Source organism: Chenopodium album, chromosome 14 (genome assembly GCF_948465745.1).
Source record: "Chenopodium album chromosome 14, dcCheAlbu1.1, whole genome shotgun sequence".
Lineage (NCBI taxonomy): Eukaryota > Viridiplantae > Streptophyta > Magnoliopsida > Caryophyllales > Amaranthaceae > Chenopodium > Chenopodium album.
Genome location: NC_137847.1, coordinates 813406 through 835618, shown reverse-complemented (window position 1 = coordinate 835618; position 22213 = coordinate 813406). Strand labels below are relative to the sequence as shown.

The 22213-nt window shown below is 37.2% G+C and overlaps 2 protein-coding genes across 2 annotated transcripts; both read left to right on the top strand.

Annotated features, from left to right (window-relative positions):
* The first annotated feature begins 7123 nt into the window (after positions 1-7123).
* On the top strand, positions 7124-13780 carry LOC145579756 (pyrophosphate-energized vacuolar membrane proton pump). Its single transcript, XM_081636996.1, has 8 exons — positions 7124-7451; positions 10218-10792; positions 10913-11292; positions 11462-11548; positions 11633-11963; positions 12215-12625; positions 13008-13067; positions 13233-13780. Exons 1-8 carry the CDS (start codon positions 7208-7210, stop codon positions 13437-13439), a joined length of 2295 nt encoding a protein of 764 aa, XP_081493122.1. The 5' UTR covers positions 7124-7207; the 3' UTR covers positions 13440-13780.
* Positions 13781-14860: 1080 nt separating this feature from the next.
* Positions 14861-20688, top strand: LOC145579757 (uncharacterized). The gene is made up of 8 exons (XM_081636997.1): positions 14861-14998; positions 15286-16489; positions 16574-16639; positions 17860-18004; positions 18087-18305; positions 18901-19117; positions 19947-20142; positions 20336-20688. Exons 2-8 carry the CDS (start codon positions 15333-15335, stop codon positions 20445-20447), a joined length of 2112 nt encoding a protein of 703 aa, XP_081493123.1. The 5' UTR covers positions 14861-14998; positions 15286-15332; the 3' UTR covers positions 20448-20688.
* Positions 20689-22213: the final 1525 nt, after the last annotated feature.

Genomic DNA, 22213 nt, shown 5'->3' with positions numbered 1-22213 from the left:
CGAAATGCATACTGTTGTATTAATCTTTTGGCAAAAAAGTAAATTAAGGATGCATCATATATTCATATGCACATTTTTCCTCTCAAAAATACACACACATATATATAATATATATATACTTTCTCCGTTTTTTTATTATTGCACCATAGGGGTTGGATACAAATATTTTGGTAGTGGAAAAATGTAAGAGAGAAAGGTAAAAATACAAAATTTTGCCCATGTGACGTATTGATAAATTAAAAAGTAAGTGTGAAAAAGCAAGACTATGTTGGGTATTTGTAGTTTGAACACAAATAATTTTTTTCTTAAAGAGGAAATGGTGTAATATTTGTAAAACTTCCTAAAAAGACAAGTGGTATAATAATAAAAGAACGGAGGAAGTATATAAAATTCATATGCACATGATAATCTATTTGAACTCATTAAATTATATTAGATTGTATTTTAATTATAAAGTGAATGAATTTGAGTCCAATTTCCCTATTAGTTCAGTTTAGCTCCAATCAGTTCAGTTTGGTTCAGTTCAATTCAGTAAATATGAACAACACCTTAAGTTCTCACCTAATAGGAAAAATTGAAAGATTTCAATAATTTTTTTTTTTAACAAAGATTTCATATTTCATACCACAAGGCACAAGCCCACAAGAAGTATGTTATGTACTTCATATACTTCCTCCATTTCTTTTTAGTTGACACGTTTCTTTAGTCACGTTTGCCAATACACATAAATAACTATTAATATAACTAATTATTGATAAGCAAATTCTCTCATGGAAAACGCTCTCAACAAAGAACCCTTCCCGCAAGTGAAGGATCTCATCACTCGTTCTTCCAAAAAACCGAAACGCAAAATCACACATCTCATTTTCAATGATGATAATGTGACCAACCCTGGTATTAATGTACCAGTAGTCAACGAAGGATTTCCAATTCCCCCAGGTCAAAAGCCAATGACTTCTTTCAGAGACATGGTTGCTACTGATAGCCATGGCTGTATTCAAGGTGCTGTTAGCATGATAGATGAGGATGATGACATATCCGATGATGATGAACCTCCTGATGACATGGTGGACGATCCAAAATGCCCTATTATCCTCCTAACTAAGGAGGAAAAGAAGAGACTCAGACAACCATGGAAGCACACCTTGATTATCAAAATGTTCAATAGCAAGATTGGTTACATGTCTCTAATGAAACGTTTGAAGCGCAAATGGGAATTGAAGGGAGGACTGATGTTGACTGATATAGGACATGATTATTTCATTGCTAGGTTTTCGAACATTGGGGATTATAATCATGTGCTAACACAAGGGCCGTGGATGCTTGATGATAACTATCTTACCATTCGGAAATGGGTTCCAAATTTCATTCCGGATGATGCTCCAATGCGTTTTCTCACTGCTTGGGTTCGCATACCAAATTTATCTGTGGAATATTTCGATAAAGAATTCTTACAGATGGTTGGTAACAAGATAGGGAAAGTCATTCGAGTAGACAATAACACTGCAATGGCTCAACGAGGTCAATTCACTCGTCTAAGTATTGAATTAGACTTAACTAAGCCATTATTATCTAAATTTTGGTTAAAAGGAAAAATTTGGAGGATTCAGTATGAGGGATTACGCATGATCTGTTTCCATTGCGGAAAAATTGGTCATCAAGGAGACAAATGTACTGCTATGGAGGAACAGAACAAAGAAGGTGATACAATTGTTCCAAATCCAGAACCCCAGCCGCAAGTTGCAGCTGCTTCTACTTTGGAAGAACAGGACTATGGTTCTTGGATGCTTGTCAAAAAGCCTCCACCCAGGAAGCGACCTGTCAAGTCAGTTACTGCAGGCAAGGATGGTCAAGCCAAAGGGGTGAATCACAACCCTGTTCCCGTAGCCAACGGACCCACGCAAAATTTGGGGGGGTCCAGATTTGCAATTTTGGAAAATCAAGGGGAAAAAACTGTTTTGGAAACAGAGGATATCACAAGCGGAAATTCTGCTGATATGGTAGTTAATCTTGGAGAGAATACCGCAAGAGATGGGAATAAAAAAGATATGGAAATATCTCCTAATCAAGATAATTTTCTTGCACCAAAAGCTCCTTTCTCGGTGGGAAAATCAAGCCATAATCCCAAGATTAATGGTCAGTTTATGGGAAGTATGAAGAGTTGGCAAGAAGTTAGGCAAAAAGATAATAATGCTCCTAGTTTTATTCTAAAAGATAAAACTAATGATTTATCTTTGGACCCCACCCCTAACAAGATTTTGAATGCACCACAAGGCAAAGAAAACTTCCCAGTTATTTTTGAAGCCACTAAAGAAGCCATTAACCAAGCAAACACAGCAGCCTTAACCATTGACCACCAATTTGAAACAACTGAGCTACCCAATTTGTCACAAATCTCCCCCCTAATCACTCATGTCTCACCCACCGCCAACACCAATCCAGCTTCCAATTCCCCCGGAGAAGATACTATGCGCGAGTTTGCCAATGGAAAAACCGTATCTTTACACTCTCGACCCCCTGATTCACAGGATGGAGGTAGAGATTCATTCATGGTCGGTGTCGAGGCTAATGACACCGGAACTAATGATAACTCTGAAGTTGCCATGGAAGATCAATCAAGCTTTTAGGCACCTCCTAGGAGCTTATGCAGCCAATTTCCCCCAATCAACTGTTCTTATGAATTATAATCATAATATGATGTCCAATTCCTATCCCATAACGTGTATGGTATGGAACGTTCAGGGTGCTGGTAGTAAAGATTTCCTTTCTGTCCTCAGAGAAGTGATTCGTATCAATAAACCTATTGTGCTTGCATTGGTCGAAACTCACATGGGTGGTGATCGTGCGACTCATATTGCTACAGTACTTGGCTACAATGGTCACACTCGCGTTGATGCTCAAGGTTTTAGTAGCGGTATTTGGGTTTATTGGAAGCCCGAATTAGTCACTGTAGACCCGATTGAACAAGCCAATCAATACATCACTATGCAAATATCGAAGGTAGGGGAAGAACCTTGGTATTTTTCTGCAATATATGCCAGTCCCGATCCTGCAAAGAGAAATGATTTATGGGATGAACTTTCAGATTTTGCCAGTAGAAACAACAAGCCTTGGCTTCTCGCTGGTGATTTCAATGAGACTCGATTCGGATGGGAACGAAACTCAAGCTGTGCGGAGACTTCTCGGAGGAGTCAAAAATTCAATGCTTGGATACATGAAAATAATCTCATAGAAGTGGAGTTCTCGGGGCCTGCTCACACATGGGCTAGGGGTAACAGTTTGGAAACTAGAAGGAGTGGACGTCTTGACAGGGCTTTATGTACTGGTGAATGGGGGATGAGATTTGATAAGGCTCATGTTCGACACCTTCCAGCACTACAATCGGATCACTGCCCGTTGTTTATATCTCCTAATGGTTTTGCTCCATTGGAAGAGATAAATCGCCCCTTCAGATTTCAGGCAGCTTGGCTCACGCATGAAAAATTTGGTGAATTTATTCAGAGTAAGTGGGAGAATTCTGCTCCTCTAATTCCTCTGCTGCAGTCCTTATCTTCTGATTTGCAAAATTGGAATAAGGAAATTTTTCATAATATCTTCCGAGAGAAAAGAACGCTTATGGCTAGGATCGATGGGATACAAAAAAAGCTTGTGTTTGAAAGAAATTCTGGTCTTCTCAAACTCGAGGCAAAGCTGAGAAGGGAGTTGGATGTAGTACTCAATCAAGAAGAGCTCTTATGGTATCAAAAAGCTAGAGTGGATTGGCTAAAAAACGGAGATAGAAATACAACGTTTTTCCACCTTAGCACAATTGTACGTAGATGGAGGAACAACATTGTAGCCATAAAAAATAGTGAGGATCAATGGATTCATGATAAAAATCAGGTCAAGGAGTTAGTAGTGGATTATTTTGCCAACCTTTTCACGGATGATGGCAATGATGAGGAATATAATATTCCATCAGGGGTAAGCTGGCCTATTTCTCATGAAGACTGGAATGCTTTGGTGCGTCCCTTTTCAAGATGTGACATCGATCTAGCTATCAATACCATGGGTGCTCTCAAAGCACCGGGTCCGGATGGTTACCAAGCCCTCTTTTACCAAAAAAATTGGGACTTGGTGGCACCTAACGTCTATTCTATGGCTCTCAGTGTGCTTGAAGGTAAAGGCTTGCCAGAGACAATCAATGAGACCTTCTTGGTTCTTTTACCAAAGGTTGACAAACCCGAACTCCCTGCCCAATTCCGACCAATTGGTCTTTGTAATGTAGCATACAAAATCATCACAAAAGCCATTGTTAATCGGATTAAACCTCTTCTCCCAAAAATTATCTCTCATTCTCAATCAAGTTTCGTCCCGGGGAGACAAATTACTGACAACATAGTAATTGTCCAAGAAGTGATCCATACGATGAAGCGCAAACAAGGAGGTAAAGGTTACATGACTATCAAGATAGATTTCGAAAAGGCTTATGACCGCCTCAAGTGGGCCTTTATTCGAGATACTTTGCTTGACATGAATTTTCCAGTGTTGCTTGTGGAGGTAATTATGCAATGTGTGACTTCCCCCTCGATGAGGGTGTTGTGGAACGGAGAAAAGTCGGATGCATTCTTCCCTTCTCGAGGCATTAGACAAGGTGATCCGTTATCACCCTATTTATTCGTTCTTTGTATGGAACGATTAAATCAAGTCATTGAAGAAGCTGTACTTCTAGGAAGGTGGAAGCCGATTTTTGCAAGTCGTGGAGGGCCCTCTCTGTCAAATTTATTTTTTGCAGACGACTTAATACTCTTTGCGGAAGCGAACCAAGAACAAGCTACTGTCATCAAGGAGTGTTTAGACAGATTCGGCAAAGCTTCAGGGCAGCGTGTGAGTCTCTCAAAATCTCGTGTTTATTATTCCCGCAATGTGTCTCAGGCAGAACAAGATTGCATTAATCAAGAATTGGGGATGGAAAGCACGGATGATTTGGGATTATATTTGGGTATGCCGACATTAACAAGTCGTGTCACTCGGGAAACCTTTGCTCATCTTTGTGAAAAAATAGATAGAAGACTCTCGGGATGGAAGACCAAATATCTATCGATGGCAGGCCGCATTACTTTGGCTAAATCAACTATCTCGACCATGGCCAATTACTCTATGCAAACTGCAAAGCTTCCTCGTACGATTTGTGATGACATTGATAAACGCACGAGAAGATTCATTTGGGGAGGAACAAAAGAAAAGAGGCGAGTGCATCTGCTTTCTTGGGACACACTACAGCTACCTAGGGAGAAAGGGGGTATTGTCATGAGATCAGCTCGTCAATCCAACTCAGCTTTCCTCACCAAGCTTGGATGGAGGGTTCTAACTGAACCTAATTCTTTATGGGCTCGAGTTTTGAGACACAAGTATTGCCATGGACGATGTGACATAGATATGTTCACACCAAACTCAAACATGTCGAATGTTTGGAGAGGCATCACAGACAATGCAAAATGGATCAAAATAGGTTCTAAAGTGGCTGTAGGCAATGGCAAATCGACTCTTTTCTGGGATCATTGCTGGGCTTCGGATGATCCATTAAGGGATGCTGCTACTTCCTTGATTCCAGCAGAATTGGATGGGGTTCTGGTTGAACAGATGTGGGAACCAAATCTTGGGTGGAAGTGGGACATTTTTGCTCACCTTCTGCCTAATGCAGCACTGCAAGCAATAGCCTCTCATAAGCTTGTAGAAAATCCAGAAGTATGTGACTTGCATTTTTGGAAAGGCTCGACCAATGGCAAATTTTCAGTAAAATATGCTATGCATATTATGAAAGAGCAGGATACAATTCCTAATCATCCTAAATGGGATTTGGCCTGGAAAGCTCCTGTGCAGCAGAGGATTCGCTGCTTTCTCTGGCTTTGTCTTCATGATAGGATCTTATGCAACGCTAACAGATTCAAGAGACAGATTGCTGATGATCCTAGGTGCACTCGTTGCTCCACCAATGCTGATGAAACAGTAATCCACTTGCTGAGAGATTGCCCTGCAACTCGACAGATTTGGTTGAAAGTAGGCTGTTCTGCTCTCCTGCCTAATTTCTTCTCTGGCAATTTTAGTGAGTGGTTCATACGCAACATGGAAGCAGTAGAGTCAACCTACTCAGACAAATGGCCAACTTGCTTTGCTACCACTCTTTGGTGGATTTGGAGGTGGAGGAACACAGGAGCTTTTGGAAGAACTGATGATATTCCACTTGACACAGGGGCTTTCATCATAGCAAGAGTAGAAGAGACCTGGAATGCTCTTAGTGCAGACCCGATTCAAGGTAATATTCTGGGAAGGAAGATCAGACATGAGATATTTGTCAAATGGAGGGCACCTCCTGCAAACTGGACTGCTCTTAACACTGATGGAGCTGCTAAAGGGGCACCAGGGCAGGCAGGAGGAGGAGGTGTGCTGCGTGAAGCTACTGGTAGGTTTGTGCAGGGATTCTCAGCTAAGTTTGGCATCTGTAATTCTTACAGAGCAGAGTTGCTAGCCTTGGAAACAGGTTTGCAGATGGCTATTGATCAAGGCATTGAGAGGCTAGTGGTTCAAATGGACAACCAAGCATGTATTGAAGCTCTTTCGAATGCACTTTATCAAGGAGGCGAGTGTTATCACATCTTGAACAATTGTCGTAATCTTTTTAAGTCTTTTAGTAATGTCGTAGTTAATCATTGTTTTAGGGAGGGAAATAAAGTAGCCGACCGTCTGGCTAATCTAGGAGTTGTTCTTGAAGAGAGGATAGTTTATTTCGATGTTCCTCCAATCGAAATAAAAAATCTTCTCTGGGAGGACATAGTTGGGGTTACCTCACCCCGGTTTGTTTGTTAGGATGTATTTTCTTTTCGGGTTTCTTCCCACTTTTGCACCAAAAAAAAAAAAAATTATCGATAAGCAAAAATTATAAAAAGTTGATATTTTGAAAATATTTATCGTGGCGAATCTATTAAGATCTCACATGATTATAAAAGTCAAAACGTATCAACTAATAAAAAATGGAGGTTTACAGTAAAAAAAACAATAAAAAATAATTTTTTTTTTTTTTTTAAAAAAACATTTTTCTCATCTCTCTTCCTCTATAAAATCAGTCTCACACATCTCACATTCCTCTCCTCTTCTCCTCCTCCAAACCCTCTTCTTCTCTCTCTCCTTATCTTAATCACCCCCCCAAAAAATTAAAAAAAAAAAAAATATGGGTGTTGTTCTTCTTCCAGATCTTGGAACAGAGATTTTGATTCCAGTTTGTGCGGTAATTGGAATCGTTTTCTCTTTAGTTCAATGGTACATCGTTTCACAGGTTAAGCTTTCCCCTGATTCTGTGCGTAGTAACAATAATAAGAATGGATACTCTGAGAGTTTGATTGAAGAAGAAGAAGGTCTTAATGACCCAGGCGTTGTTGCAAAATGTGCTGAGATTCAGAGTGCTATTTCTGAAGGTGAACTAATTTCTCTTTTTTTTGGGGTTTTATTTTGATTATTTGTTTGGGGTTTTATTTTGATTATTTGTTTTTGAGTTCATTTTGATTTTTTTTTAATTTCTGGGTTCATTTTGATTTTTTTATTTATGGGTTTGTTTGATCTAATTTGTGTGATTTGACTTGGATGATTTATGGGTTTGTGTTAATTTTGCTGGATATTTTGTTGTATACATTGATGGAATCGAAATTCTGCGTGTGTTTGATTTTTTTTTTTTAATTTTTTTTTTAATTTTTGGTGGAATGTGTTAAAGATTAATTCATTTTTGGGTGTGTATAATTTTGTGGGGTTCTTTGACTAGGATTTTTATTTCATAAATTAGTTCGATTAAAAAAAAAAAAATCAAATTTTGGAGCTCTATTTATCTGTAATTCTAGATTTTGAGTTTAACTTTTATTTTATTTTATTTTTTTATAATTTGGGCTGTGATTTAAATGCTTAGAAATAAAAATGGTAATGGAGAATTTGATTTAAATGCTTATGATTTGAATTATTATCGACCCTTCAATCATATCCTATGTGTTCAAGAATTTAATTTTGGATATTTCTTTGTGATTTATAGTCATCTGGAAATTATAAATGCCTGGTTTTGTATTTTCTTTCACTTTTGTATAATTTTTAGATTTGGTTTGGAATTTTGATACTTAAATGGAATTGGACTCTTATAATTGCTGATTGGTGGAGAAAATGGCTTCTCCTTTAATCTGCATTTGAAGAGATTGATTTTATCACATGGAATATGATATTATAGTGTCGGTCAATTGCTGTTAAATTCATTGTTAGGTCACACATTTTCAGCTTGCATTGGCAATTTAGTTGTAGACTTGGATTAAGGAAAGAGCGAAAATCTTTCGAATTTTTTTACTGTCATTTGGTTGTAGTTTTGGACCAAGAAAAGAGCAGAAAACTTTAGAACTTTTTTTTTTTTTTTTTTTTTTCATTTCGTTAATGTATTTGTGTAGCTCACGTTGTGTGGTGATAATTTAGATTGGGAATTGTTCAATAAGTTGTGGAATACATGTCCTGTGAAATTTAATTTCAATAATATCAACTATGTGTATGTTTGTGCCATTCAACCTTTTGATTTTGACTCTTTCTTCCAGATCTGATTGTTTTTATAATTGTTTAAGCTTTGTTATTGCTCTTGACTGTGTACTTTCATGTAAGGAACTAGGGAATTGTTCAATAAGATGTGGTTTAAGTCGGTAGGGTTTAGTAGGATTTATGAAAAGATTCGGAAGTTGTGAGGTTGTTGTGCTGTATTTGTTTGTTAGTCATGTTGTTGCGATCATGATTATGCTGATTTTAGGTCCAATGCCCACGAATGTGGGGATACTGTGCCGCTATGAGATTTCTATATAGTAAAATTAGTGATATAATTTGTCAAATCCTAGGAGTTCTCAATCTAGATCTGATGTTTAATTATATCTTTAATGTGTTGCACATGGTGTGCAGACTTGCAAATCAAGGCTTTTTGTCAATTTTTTTTTTTTTTTTTTTTTAAAGTTCTAAAATATGCACATTTGCTTTGTATGGCATCATGTTTGTGCAGTTGGGATTTGTATTTATAGTATGGCTCTGCAAGTGTGAACTGGCATGTTGTCCTTTCAGGACTAATATATTGTGGAACATGCTGCTTGTGATCTTAATTTAGCGGCATTACTGGGAAATGGGGGACATTAAGGCTTGTATAATGCTCGGCTTTGTACTGTTTGTGTGTTTTAGCTATTTGTTTATTCCCCCCTCCCATTTAGGACTATTTTGTTCTTTATTTTTATTCTTCATATTTTAAAATATTTTTTCCAGATAGCCTTACTTTTTGATTTTTTTCTTTTCTTTTCTTTTTGTAATGTTTTGTTTTACATTGATTAAAAGACAGTGTAAATTTTATTATGGGCCGTTATATGTCGTGGGCCATGATATTGACTTCAACTGATAAGTATACTGTCTCTGTTTTCTTTAAGCCCCTTTGTGTATGTGTGGGTGGGCTTTTGGACAATCTTAAAAACTAATAGTTCCCTTTGTGGGTTACAATGACTAGTCGGAGAATTGAGCTTCCATAATGCTGCTTTGCCTAATTGATTCCTTCCGTCTCTGATGATTGAGTTCTAGTTTTTCAGTTTGAAATATCTGCTTCTTCATGTATAGCTCCTTGCTTAGTCGTATGAGTGTATGACATCAAGCTGCCTCTATTCTTGTTATCAAAGTTTAAAGAGTATTGTTTAGAATTGTGGAATTTTGATGTCAAGTTTCTGCATGGTATGATACTGTCCTGTGACGTGATGATACTGTAAAAAGTATTTTATGTAAACAATGTGTTAGCTTCATCAATGCTGCGTGAAAGCAAACTTGACCAAATAATGGTATTGAATCGGTTATATAATTTCTTTTGATTTTTGGTGGCTCTTCTGGTTGCACTGTAAATATTTTGTCATGATTCTAGCTTTACTGTAGACACCATTACCTTATTTCACAATAGGATGTGAAGACACTTTATATGCTGGCTGGATCTTATATTCTAGTTCTAGTTGAGATTTTGGCTGTTAGGTTATGAAAAAGAATGCTTGTGTATCTGAAATTTTTTCTTGATATGTTTTGCAGAATTTAAACTTAGGTAGAGATATGAAACTGTGCATAAACTATCATTTTTCAAATGTGCTGTCAATTCTTTTGTATTTTTTTTAATTGATGAATTGCTAACATTACATTGTGCATTACTTTTACAGGGGCAACCTCCTTCCTGTACACTATGTATTTTTACGTTGGCATCTTCATGGTTGCTTTTGCTGTGCTGATATTCGTTTTCCTTGGATCTGTGGAGGGTTTCAGTACAAAAAGCCAGGAGTGCACCTATGACAAATCCAAGACTTGCAAACCTGCACTAGCCACTGCTGTCTTCAGCACAGTGTCATTCTTGCTTGGTGCTATCACCTCTTTGGCTTCTGGTTTCCTTGGGATGAAGATTGCAACATATGCAAATGCACGAACAACACTAGAGGCCAGAAAGAGTGTTGGTAAAGCTTTTATTGTAGCATTCAGGTCTGGAGCTGTCATGGGCTTCCTGCTTGCTGCAAATGGTCTTTTGGTGCTTTACATTACCATCCTGCTCTTTAAGCTGTACTATGGTGATGACTGGGAAGGTCTTTTTGAGGCTATCACTGGTTACGGTCTTGGAGGATCTTCCATGGCCCTCTTTGGCAGAGTTGGTGGAGGAATTTACACCAAAGCTGCTGATGTTGGTGCTGATCTTGTCGGTAAAATTGAGAGAAACATCCCCGAGGATGACCCTAGGAATCCAGCTGTAAGCCTTCCTCTCACTCTCAGTGAAATGTTCGATATTTATATTCAACTTTAATAGTTGAATGAGTTGTTTGTATATTATAGCCTGGTGACTTACATGGGTGCCTATTCTTCTTTTTAGGTTATTGCTGACAATGTCGGTGATAATGTTGGTGATATTGCTGGTATGGGTTCTGATCTCTTTGGATCCTTTGCTGAGTCATCCTGTGCTGCTCTTGTCGTGGCATCAATTTCCTCATTTGGGATCAACCACGAATTTACTGCAATATTGTACCCACTATTGATCAGCTCTGTTGGTATTGTTATCTGTTTGATCACAACTTTATTTGCAACTGATTTCTTCGAGATCAAGGCTGTTAAGGAGATTGAGCCTGCACTCAAGAAGCAACTAGTCATCTCCACTGGTCTAATGACTGTTGCAGTTGCAGTTATTTCATGGGTTGCCCTTCCTTCTTCATTTACCATTTTTGATTTTGGAACTCAGAGGGAGGTGAAGAACTGGTAAGCAACTTCTACCCTTAGCCTCTTTCTTGTATTATAAGCTTCTTTAAATATCAAAACTTAACTGTATTTTTTACGAGTAGTAGTATGTTTACTTGATTTGATTTTCCACATCATGCAAGTATTCATAGCGTTTCTTTGGGCTAATTGCTTCTCTTTCAATGTGTAGGCAATTGTTCTTATGTGTTGCTGTTGGTTTGTGGGCTGGTCTCATCATCGGATTTGTAACTGAATACTATACTAGCAATGCATACAGGTATCTCTCATGATAACTACCATCTCTATTGATCTACTTGCTCTTTGTTTTTGGCTAAATTCTGACTGTCATCTACAATTGTAGCCCTGTGCAAGATGTTGCTGATTCATGCCGAACTGGAGCTGCCACTAATGTTATTTTTGGCCTGGCTTTGGGTTACAAATCAGTCATTATCCCCATATTTGCCATTGCTGTCAGTATATTTGTGAGTTTTAGCTTTGCAGCTATGTATGGGATTGCTGTGGCTGCCCTTGGTATGCTGAGCACCATTGCCACTGGATTAGCTATCGATGCATATGGCCCCATCAGTGACAATGCTGGAGGTATTGCTGAGATGGCTGGTATGAGCCACAGCATCCGTGAGAGAACCGACGCTCTTGATGCTGCTGGAAACACAACTGCTGCTATTGGGAAGGTATTGCAATTCTTATATCTTGGTGTATAATTCTTCTGGATAACCAATTGGTGGCTGATCAAATATGGGGTTGGCCCCAAGGCTTAGCTTACATATAATGTCTGGTGGCTATGCTAATAAGCTGGTTTGCACATGGTCACAGGGGCTACCCATCTCTGATCAGCTTTGAGATTTTTCATTGGTTAACACCTGCCTATGTAAGCATGTCAAAAAATAATCTACTCTTACCAATTTGCTGTCCTACTTTTCAGGGTTTTGCCATTGGTTCTGCAGCTCTTGTTTCTCTAGCCCTTTTTGGTGCCTTTGTGAGCCGTGCTGCTATCTCAACTGTTGATGTCTTGACCCCAAAAGTCTTCATTGGCCTTCTTGTGGGAGCCATGCTTCCGTACTGGTTCTCTGCCATGACCATGAAGAGTGTGGGAAGTGCAGCTTTGAAGATGGTTGAAGAGGTCCGTAGGCAATTTAATGAAATCCCTGGCTTGATGGAAGGTACTACCAAGCCTGACTATGCTAACTGTGTCAAGATATCTACTGATGCTTCCATCAAGGAAATGATCCCCCCTGGTGCTCTAGTCATGCTGACACCGTTGATTGTTGGAACCCTCTTCGGTGTTGAAACTCTTTCTGGTGTTCTTGCTGGTTCTCTCGTGTCTGGTGTACAGGTAAGAATATATCCTTTTCTTCGATTTTGCTGTCTATTAAAATTGAGTTATATTGAATTTATGTGTAATTGTTTTTTTTTTTTTTTTGGGTGCGCGGGGGGGGGGGGGGGGTATTTTAAAGATAGGAGAGACGCAAACCTTCCTATTACCGCATGTTTTATAGGGAGTCTAAAATGCAAAGTGCTGGATTTTAAATTCCTGTCTACCTTTTTCTACAGTTTTGCCTAGTTGATTAGTTATTAAGATGAGAATTGGGATTTTCTTCTGCACCTAAATCATATCCCCGTGTTAGAATCAACATGCATCTGTATTGAGAATTTTCCTTGTGTATAGTATTTTGTTGTTTAGTTGTTAAGATTAAAATCCTTTATTTGCACTACAGATCGCTATCTCTGCATCCAACACTGGCGGTGCTTGGGACAATGCCAAGAAATACATTGAGGTAAGCATTTGACGCCCCATGATTCTACCTTCCACTTAGTGTTGACTTAGCTCTATGCTGAAAAACCTAGTAAATTTTTTTACAATAGTTTGTGTCTTGTGTTAACAGAAACAACTCTATGAACTGAGGTCATTGTATTAATTCTGTTACATTAACTTGTTGCAGGCTGGTGCTTCTGAGCATGCAGTGTCGCTTGGCCCTAAGGGATCGGACGCACACAAGGCAGCTGTGATTGGTGACACCATTGGTGACCCTCTTAAGGATACATCTGGACCATCACTCAACATCCTGATCAAGCTGATGGCTGTTGAGTCACTAGTGTTTGCCCCCTTCTTTGCTACCCACGGTGGCTTGCTCTTCAAGATCTTCTAAAGATGATCAACGAATGCAGGCAACGAAGGGAGGAGTTCGCGGTGATTTCTCCCCATTTTGTCGCCTACAAATTTGGTAGTTTTTAATTTTATTGCACAATTTTTGAACGTCGTTAGAAGGCAAGGCTGAGGGGCTAAACTCCTACTTCACTTTGTATTGAGGGGGGTGGGAGGTTGATGATGATGATAATTTGGGTCAGTCTTGGTTAAATAGAATTATATGGTCAACAATATTCTTTTCTTTTTTCTTTTTATGTACGAATGGGATTGTAGTAGTAATCATTTTGCAAACTTTTTTAGGGCAAAATTGTTTCAATTTTAGTTTGCAGTCGTCTTTTTTCCCCTGAGAAAGTGTATGTTTCGCCGGAGAGAATCTGTTGTTGAGCATTGTTGTGAACACATATATCTAAACAGACTGTTGTCATCCATATATATCTTGCAATGATGCACATCATTTAATCTACACTTTCATAGCACCACTGCTTGATTCAATGAAGTGTTAATGAGTGTACGTGTTAACCGGTAAAAAAATATCAAAAATTAAACTTTCTATAATAACTTGAGAAAAATTGTCAAAGATAATACTTGTACTCTGTACGACATTGGGCTATCAATTAAAACAAGTTAATCTTTTAATTGTCTCAAAATGAAGGCTATTTGCTTAATCGCTTTAAATAGGTTAAAGTCCATGTAGCTTCCCTTCAAAAAAAAAAAAAAGAAAAAAGTCCATATAGCTTGGTAACCAACAAATGCACTGCCAATGAATCAAGTAAATCAACCCAACTGATATTAAACCTAACCCAATTAATATTAAACTCACCCATTTAAGAAGTATCATAATTTCTCGAAATCAAACCATAACAGATACAGATAGTACCCAAAACTTTGAAAGTACATCGCTAAATTATAGAAACCTACAACCTTAAGGCTTTTATATTATTTGCAATTAATTTGCTATAAACTAAGTTTAGATTTTATTTGAAGAAATTTAAGCGTTAAGAGAAATCAACAAGAGAGTTTATAGAAACTGCTTGAAAATCGAGAATTTTAATGTGGAAAAAGAAGGGAAATGAAAGTATAGGGCAAGAGAAATTATAGAAAATGCATGGTTGAAATCTATACCTCCCGAGTAAAGTATAGGTAAAAAAAGAATTCGACAAAATTACATCCATTTTCTTTTTCATTAATAGGTATACGACTATACGGTATATCGGTATGGTATGTGACTCTTTGAGTTTCTTTATCCCCCACATCCAAAATTACATCCGTTTTGATCTTATTTGTATATTTTGTATTGGACTACCCTATAAAAACTCGTCCCATTTATTTATTGGACTCTTGACCCATTAGGTTTTTTTTTTTAAAAGGGGGGCTACAACCCATTTAACAGCTCAGCTCTAATTGCGAATACCCAAAAAAAAAAAAAAAAAAAAAAGACGAAGTAAATAAAAAAAAAAACAGGATTACCTCCTCCTCTCTCTCTCTCCATTGAAGCGCACTCATCGTTTTCCATTGAAGCGCCTTCTGATACTCGTATCCTCCATTGAAGCAGCTTCTCAGGTAATTTAATTTGCTGTTTTTATTTCTAATGATAATCTCAATTTTCAATCTAGGGTTTAATTTAATTTTATTTAATTTAATTGTCAGTGTAGTAAGTTTAGGGTTCCAAAATTATAACTCAGATTATATGAAAGATCATAACCATTGATTACGTTGCTTGCAATTTGATAATCCCTGATAATTCAACGAGTTTAAATGTTATAATTGAACTGTATTTGATGATTTGTTTGATATCGCATCTGATACGATGTTGGGTTTATGTTATTGTTCATATCCGCGTTATGCAGTATAATATTTATGTTGTGAGCTGAAGGTCGCGAGTTAGCTGGATACTATGGGTTCGTACAAGGAGTCGGACCCCTCGTTGGGGTTCCTAACAAAGAAGGAAACCGAAGTTAAGCTCCCTCGATCCACCCGAGTCAAGAACAAGACTCCTGCTCCTGTTCAGATTACTGCTGAGCAAATACTGCGTGAGGCTCGTGAACGGCAAGAATCTGAAATCCGTCCACCCAAGCAGAAGATTACTGATTCGACCGAGCTTGCTGATTACCGTCTTCGCAAACGAAAGGAGTTTGAGGATTTAATCCGGAGGGTGCGGTGGAATGTTAGTGTGTGGGTTAAGTATGCTAAATGGGAGGAGTCACAGAAGGATTTTAAACGTGCTCGGTCAGTTTGGGAGCGTGCTTTGGAGGTTGATTATAGGAATCATACGTTGTGGTTGAAGTATGCGGATATGGAGATGAAGAATAAGTTTATAAATCATGCTCGGAATGTGTGGGATCGTGCTGTGTCTCTGCTCCCGAGAGTGGATCAACTGTGGTATAAGTATATCCATATGGAGGAGATGCTTGGGAATGTGGCTGGTGCTAGGCAGGTGTTTGAGAGATGGATGATGTGGCAGCCTGATCAGCAAGGATGGCGCTCCTACATTAAGTTTGAGTTGCGTTACAATGAGATTGATCGCGCTAGGGGTATTTATGAGAAGTTTTTGCAGTGTCATCCAAAGGTTGATGCGTGGATACGTTATGCTAAGTTTGAAATGAAAAATGGGGAAATTGCTCGAGCTAGGAATGTCTATGAGAGAGCGGTTGACAAGTTGGCAGATGATGAAGAAGCAGAGGTGCTGTTTGTGGCTTTTGCGGAGTTTGAAGAAAGGTGCAAAGAGACGGAACGTGCTAGATGTATTTATAAATTTGCACTCGACCATATACCTAAGGGACGAGCAGAGGAGGTGTATAAGAAGTTTGTTGCATTTGAGAAGCAGTATGGAGATAAGGGAGGTATTGATGATGCAATTGTGGGAAAAAGGAGATTTCAATATGAAGATGAAGTTAGAAAGAGTTCTTTTAATTATGACACTTGGTTTGATTACATTCGGTTGGAGGAAAGTGTAGGTGTCATAGACAGAGTCAGAGAAGTTTATGAGAGGGCTATAGCCAATGTTCCTCCAGCTGAGGAAAAACGCTATTGGCAGCGTTACATTTATCTGTGGTAGGTATTGATAATAAAATTCTGCAGTTTATCTGTTTTTGTTTAAGAGTAGTGAATACTGAGCAGCTTCTGTTTAATTTCTAGGATCAATTATGCTTTATATGAAGAACTTGATGCACAAGATATGGAGCGAACAAGAGAAGTATACAGGTAATATTTTAGACTACTAAATTGACACTAATGTCTTTCACCTTCTGTTGGAAAAATGCGGGAGTCACATGCACTTTTCATATATGTATATGAATGAAAGTTATCTGTCGTGACATGTCTAGTGTAATAATGCTTAGCCTTATTAGGCTGAAGATGCCAGCCATCTTTTCTCTTTGACGAAGAAGAATTCACCCACATATGTGCTTAGATGAAGATGTGTTGGCAGTATGTAGATATGTAACAATAGTGTAGGATGCTTGTCTAGTATTATAATGTTTTGCTTCTTATAGCTTTGAGGTTTTTTTCTTTTTTCGGTGCTAGATATTGGCATGCTTGTTTAATACCTTCTGCGGAGGAATAAATTAGCTCTTAAACTGTAGGTATCAGGCTTCATCTTAGGGTGTAAAATGTCTTTAACAACATCCGTTCATCTAGAGACTAAGTATAGATTCTTAGTGCCCACTGGCTACCTGATGCTATTGTAATGCCAGTGTGCCTCAAACTCTGATCTAGATGGTAAAAATGGACGTGGTAATGTCATAAGAGTTTTTAAGGGAATGGAAAATAATAATGTTTATAAAACTCATTTTCCCCAAAGGATGACTGCTAGCCTTTAAAATAAAAACAAAACACACCTTTATAACCGACCCTACTCTACAAAGTGCAAAAGCAGCACAATACAAGAACACTTCCCTGTAGTCCAGGGGAAACAGTCAAAAAGAGAAGTAACTTAACCTGGAACTGAAACTGATTAGGTAAAAGCTCAGAAAAGACATGAAACTTGAAAAAGAAGAAGATACTTACATCCAATTGCTCAATCATCATCACATTCAGGCACTAGTTTGACTAATTTTGCAATTTGATGCTTTGTAAATTTCTCTAGCATTTAGTAAATAAATATCCCAATCCTCTCCTGCCAGGTTTCACAGATTGTAGTAATCAGTTCAACTTGGAAATTGTTTCCTTTTTTAAACCCCAGCATAGCAGCATATATAATGTAAGACCAGGAAGAGGATTGAAACATCTGAAAAATTATTAGCCAACATTTACTTTTGTCATTTTGTGTTTTGTGGGTACTAACTGTGGAGGAAAATTGTTTTTGACTCATCGCCCTCCAAATTTGGTCTCTAAAACACACTATTCTGGATATATTTGGTGTTCTTTTTTTTCATTTAGTTTTGTGTCTTGTGGGTACTAACTGTTGCCCTTGCTTCATTCAGGGAGTGCCTTAAGTTGATTCCTCACGACAAATTCTCCTTTGCAAAGATTTGGCTTTTGGCAGCTCAGTTTGAGTTACGACAATTGAATCTCAATGGAGCTCGCCAGATATTGGGCAATGCCATTGGGAGGGCGCCAAAGGATAAGGTAGCATCATGTGTGGAGCTTCATTTACATAGTTGTCAAATTTATATGTTCATGCTATAACAATTGTGTTTTTCCCTGACAGATTTTCAAAAAATACATAGAAATAGAGTTGCAATTGGGAAACATAGATAGGTGTCGGAAGCTATATGAAAAATATTTGGAGTGGTCACCAGAGAATTGCTATGCATGGACCAAGTATGCTGAGTTGGAGCGTTCTTTGTGCGAAATAGAAAGAGCTAGGGCTATCTATGAGCTTGCCATAGCTCAACCTGCATTGGATATGCCGGAACTGTTGTGGAAGGTAATTAACTATGACCTTCCTTTTGGATGTTGTTTGCTTTTATCATTGGGGAAAAAAGTACTTGTAAACTCCTAGTTAAAGTTTATGTGATGGATAAAGTGTTCTAGCTTTGCAATTCCTATAAAGCTGCTTCCTTGTATCTGAGATTCCTCCTTTGATACTTTGATAGCCTGTGGACTCTTTTGGCCTGGTCTCATTTATTCAGTCTCTGTATAATAAAATTGGTTCTTTTATCCAAAGAGATACTGATAGGATTAGATGCGATCTCTCTGGTAGTTTCTTACTGTTTCAATCCAATTTCTGATATGCCCTAAGTAATTATGTTTGTTTTGTCTCTACTTATCTATAATTATTTGATTAATGTGTCTTTTATCTTGCTTCAGCATAGTTGACGTGTAGGTTTGCATTCAGATCATTTGAGCTATACTTTTGGTCTTTAAGAAAAAATCAACCTCTTTATGTTTCTTGATGTGTTGATTGGATCATGTTGGACGTTCTGACTTCCGAGGCATGGATATCTTTGTTTATAAAAACCCTTTGGCTTTATGACAGGAAATCATATCTCAATTTATATTAACACTTTGGCTTTTGACAGGCATACATTGATTTTGAGATAGCAGAGGGCGAATTTGAAAATACAAGAGCATTATATGAGAGATTGCTTGACAGAACAAAGCATTTGAAGGTGTGGATCAGCTATGCCAAGTTTGAAGCTTCTGCTGCAGAGGAAAATGGTGGCTCAGACATGCCAGAGGATGAGCCCCAAGAACTTCTACTTGAAAAGAAGAGATTGTGTGTACAACGTGCTAGACGTAAGTATCTTGTCCTCTTAATGTGGGAATTCTTTACTGTGTTTTCAAGAAGATACTATACCTGACACATTAGAAATATACCAGTTAGATGTGTGTGATTTTACTAACCAGTATCTAAATATTGTCTGTTCGTTATCGTTGCAACTTTTTTGTGTTTTCAGTTTTATTCAAAAATTAAAAATTAGTTTAAGCCTGAGAAAGCATTTTTTTTGTTTATTTATTCCTTATTTATTTTATTGTCAGTTATCAAAATAAGTGTGATTGGTACAAGGATGACTAATATTTAGTTAATTATATTACCATTTCGTATGATTTTAAAATCTCAAGTCCAAAAGCATGAAAATGGCAGTGACCCCAAAGTGGATGCCTCCATTTTATGTCTTCTCTGAGTATTGATCTCTTTCTTTAGGTGTTAATTGATTTTTGTAGCCACTAATTTAGAGTTAAGTGAATGGGCTTTTCTTGTTTTAATTTTAATTTTACAATCTTCTTGTAATGCTGAGATATAAGCGGTATGCTAAGTGAATTTCATCTTTACCTGTCATATTGGAGCCTTATTAGAGGTATTTTGGGGTATTTTTCGGTGTGAGACAGTAGGATAATCTTAGGCAATGGTAATGATTAATATCATCTTCACATTGCGTCCCATCATGAACTTTGGGGGTCTATGTTATGATATGCTGCAAATCCAACTTTGTACTTTATATTTCTGCAACTGCATTACAACAAATGCTTAACTGCAAAACCCCTTTTTTTCATCAAAAGATTCTGCTTTTGTAGCCTTGTACAGCTGAGCTGAAATTCTTAACTTATTTGTTTCATTCTTCAGGGGTATTTGAAAAAGCCCTAAATCATTTTAGAGTTTCCGCTCCTGAGCTGAAAGAGGAGAGAGCTATGCTCTTGGATGAGTGGCTGAAGATGGAGAAAGATTTCGGCGAGCTTGGCGATGTTGGTTCAGTTCAAGCTAAAATGCCGAAGAAACTCAAGAGGCGACGACCTCTAATGACAGAGGATGGTCCAGCCGGGTATGTGAAAGTCTATTGCCATCACTTGTTTGCATTTCATTTGTGTTATATTTTGAAATCAGGTTGACCCCTTTGGTCTGATTCAGGGCATGTGAAATTCATTGTATGTAGTTTTGTCCACATTTTGTTCATTTGTTATTTTGAAATTGTATCTCCTGGTGTGACATTATCTCACACTCTTAAAATCTAACAGATTCGAGGAGTATTTTGACTATATGTTCCCTGAAGAGACACAAACTACCAATTTGAAGATCTTGGAGGCAGCACACAAATGGAAGAAGCAAAAAACTGGAGCTGACAAGTGATTATGAGTAGCTGCTTTAAACCTTTTTTTTTTCCTAGTAAATCAGTTACTTTGTACTCAGTTTTGTAGTATCTCTGTATGTGTAGATGAAAAAAAAATTCAATGGCAAATTATTCTTCAATGTAGAATTGTTTGTAAGTGTTGTATACCTCAATACTTGTATGATATTTCCCTTGAGAAAGTGATTGTCAAAATTGAAATTTGCATCTTTATACGAGTATTACTATACAATAGTTCTTTCACCAATTTCTGTAAAATGTTGATAGGCTATACTTGGTAAGTCGACCGCTTTCTTTTCTCAGGGCTTAACAGTTGGGTCATAGTTATGAAAAAAATCGTAACCTTAAAACCTGATTATGTCCGAACCGGATATAACTTGATAAACTTTTGGTTTTGGACCTGCTCGAACCCGAAGACCATTACAATTTAAGTAAGATAGTTAGATTATGAGAACCTTTCTATTATTGTAAATACCTTTTGCTATTATTCATTGAATTTATCCTTACATATTTAATTATAAAGATTTGGTATTTGGAGTTAGTAGCATAATATATTGCTTTGAATTTGAAATTCAATCCATCCAAGATTCTAAAACGTTATGGTTGAGTTGTTCTCTAGGTTTAGCACCACTTTTACGAATTCGAGGACTTGAGAGTGAGTGATTGGAGTCACTCAATATCTTGCTCTTGGATAGATGATGTAAGTGTTATTTAATCTACTTTTCTAGCAAAATGAATATCAACATATGTACGCCATTAATCATTAACAAAATGTCAAATTATATTGATTATTTGTAAGACATTATCAAACTAATAGAAGTGATAGGAAATGAATAGTTAGTAGCTTCCAATAAGGTAGATTCATACTATAAAACACTGAATACCATCAAAATAAAGATGGTCAAAGTATCATTAACAAGCTTATAATTAAAAAAGAAGATGCAAGTTGTTATAAAGAATCTGAAGAGGAATACAATTAAGGCTTTTAATGCCATTAATCCAAGGTAGTCTTTCATTGACAAGTTTCGTTATTGGTAGGAATCCCTTGAACTTTCATGCTATACGTATATATTGTGTAGATATTTTACAGTCTATAACTATAGAAGTTTTCTACTCCGTTTAAAATTTATTATTCAATATAAATCACTTTTGAGATAAAAAGTAGACAAAAATCATAACAAATCAAACCAAATTCCTCTAAAAGACAAGGTGATGAGCTATATTAGCTCTCGAACATGACGAGCTTATGAAACTTGTTCTTAGCGAGTAATGTTCTACTTCATTTTTTTTCTTTTTTTTTTTTCATTTTGTTTATTAAATTGACGCAACATAAATCATTTTAGCCAAGTATCAATCATAATAAAGAGCAAAATCGAGGCCTATCTTATGTACATGATTAAATTATGATTTCGAAATAAAAACAAAATTGCTTTGGACCAAATCAATCATTTCATTTATTATGTATGCCTAGTAGTGTGACGAACCATTCTTCGTGGAAACTAACTTTTGGTCAAATTATTCATATTTAGTAAAAGTGGCTTGACGGCTTGACTATCAATGAACATGTGACAACAAGTACAATGATTAAACATATATTTAGTGATATACTAATACTAGTTAACTACTAGTAACTAAATCTTCTATTTTAATTGTGAAACTTAAAACGATGACGTATTACCTTCTAAATTGTCAAAAATGAATAAAATGGAACAATTTTGCTCTTAAAGTGAGTAATACGAAGGGCGGAGTAATCCCTTCATTTTGTTAG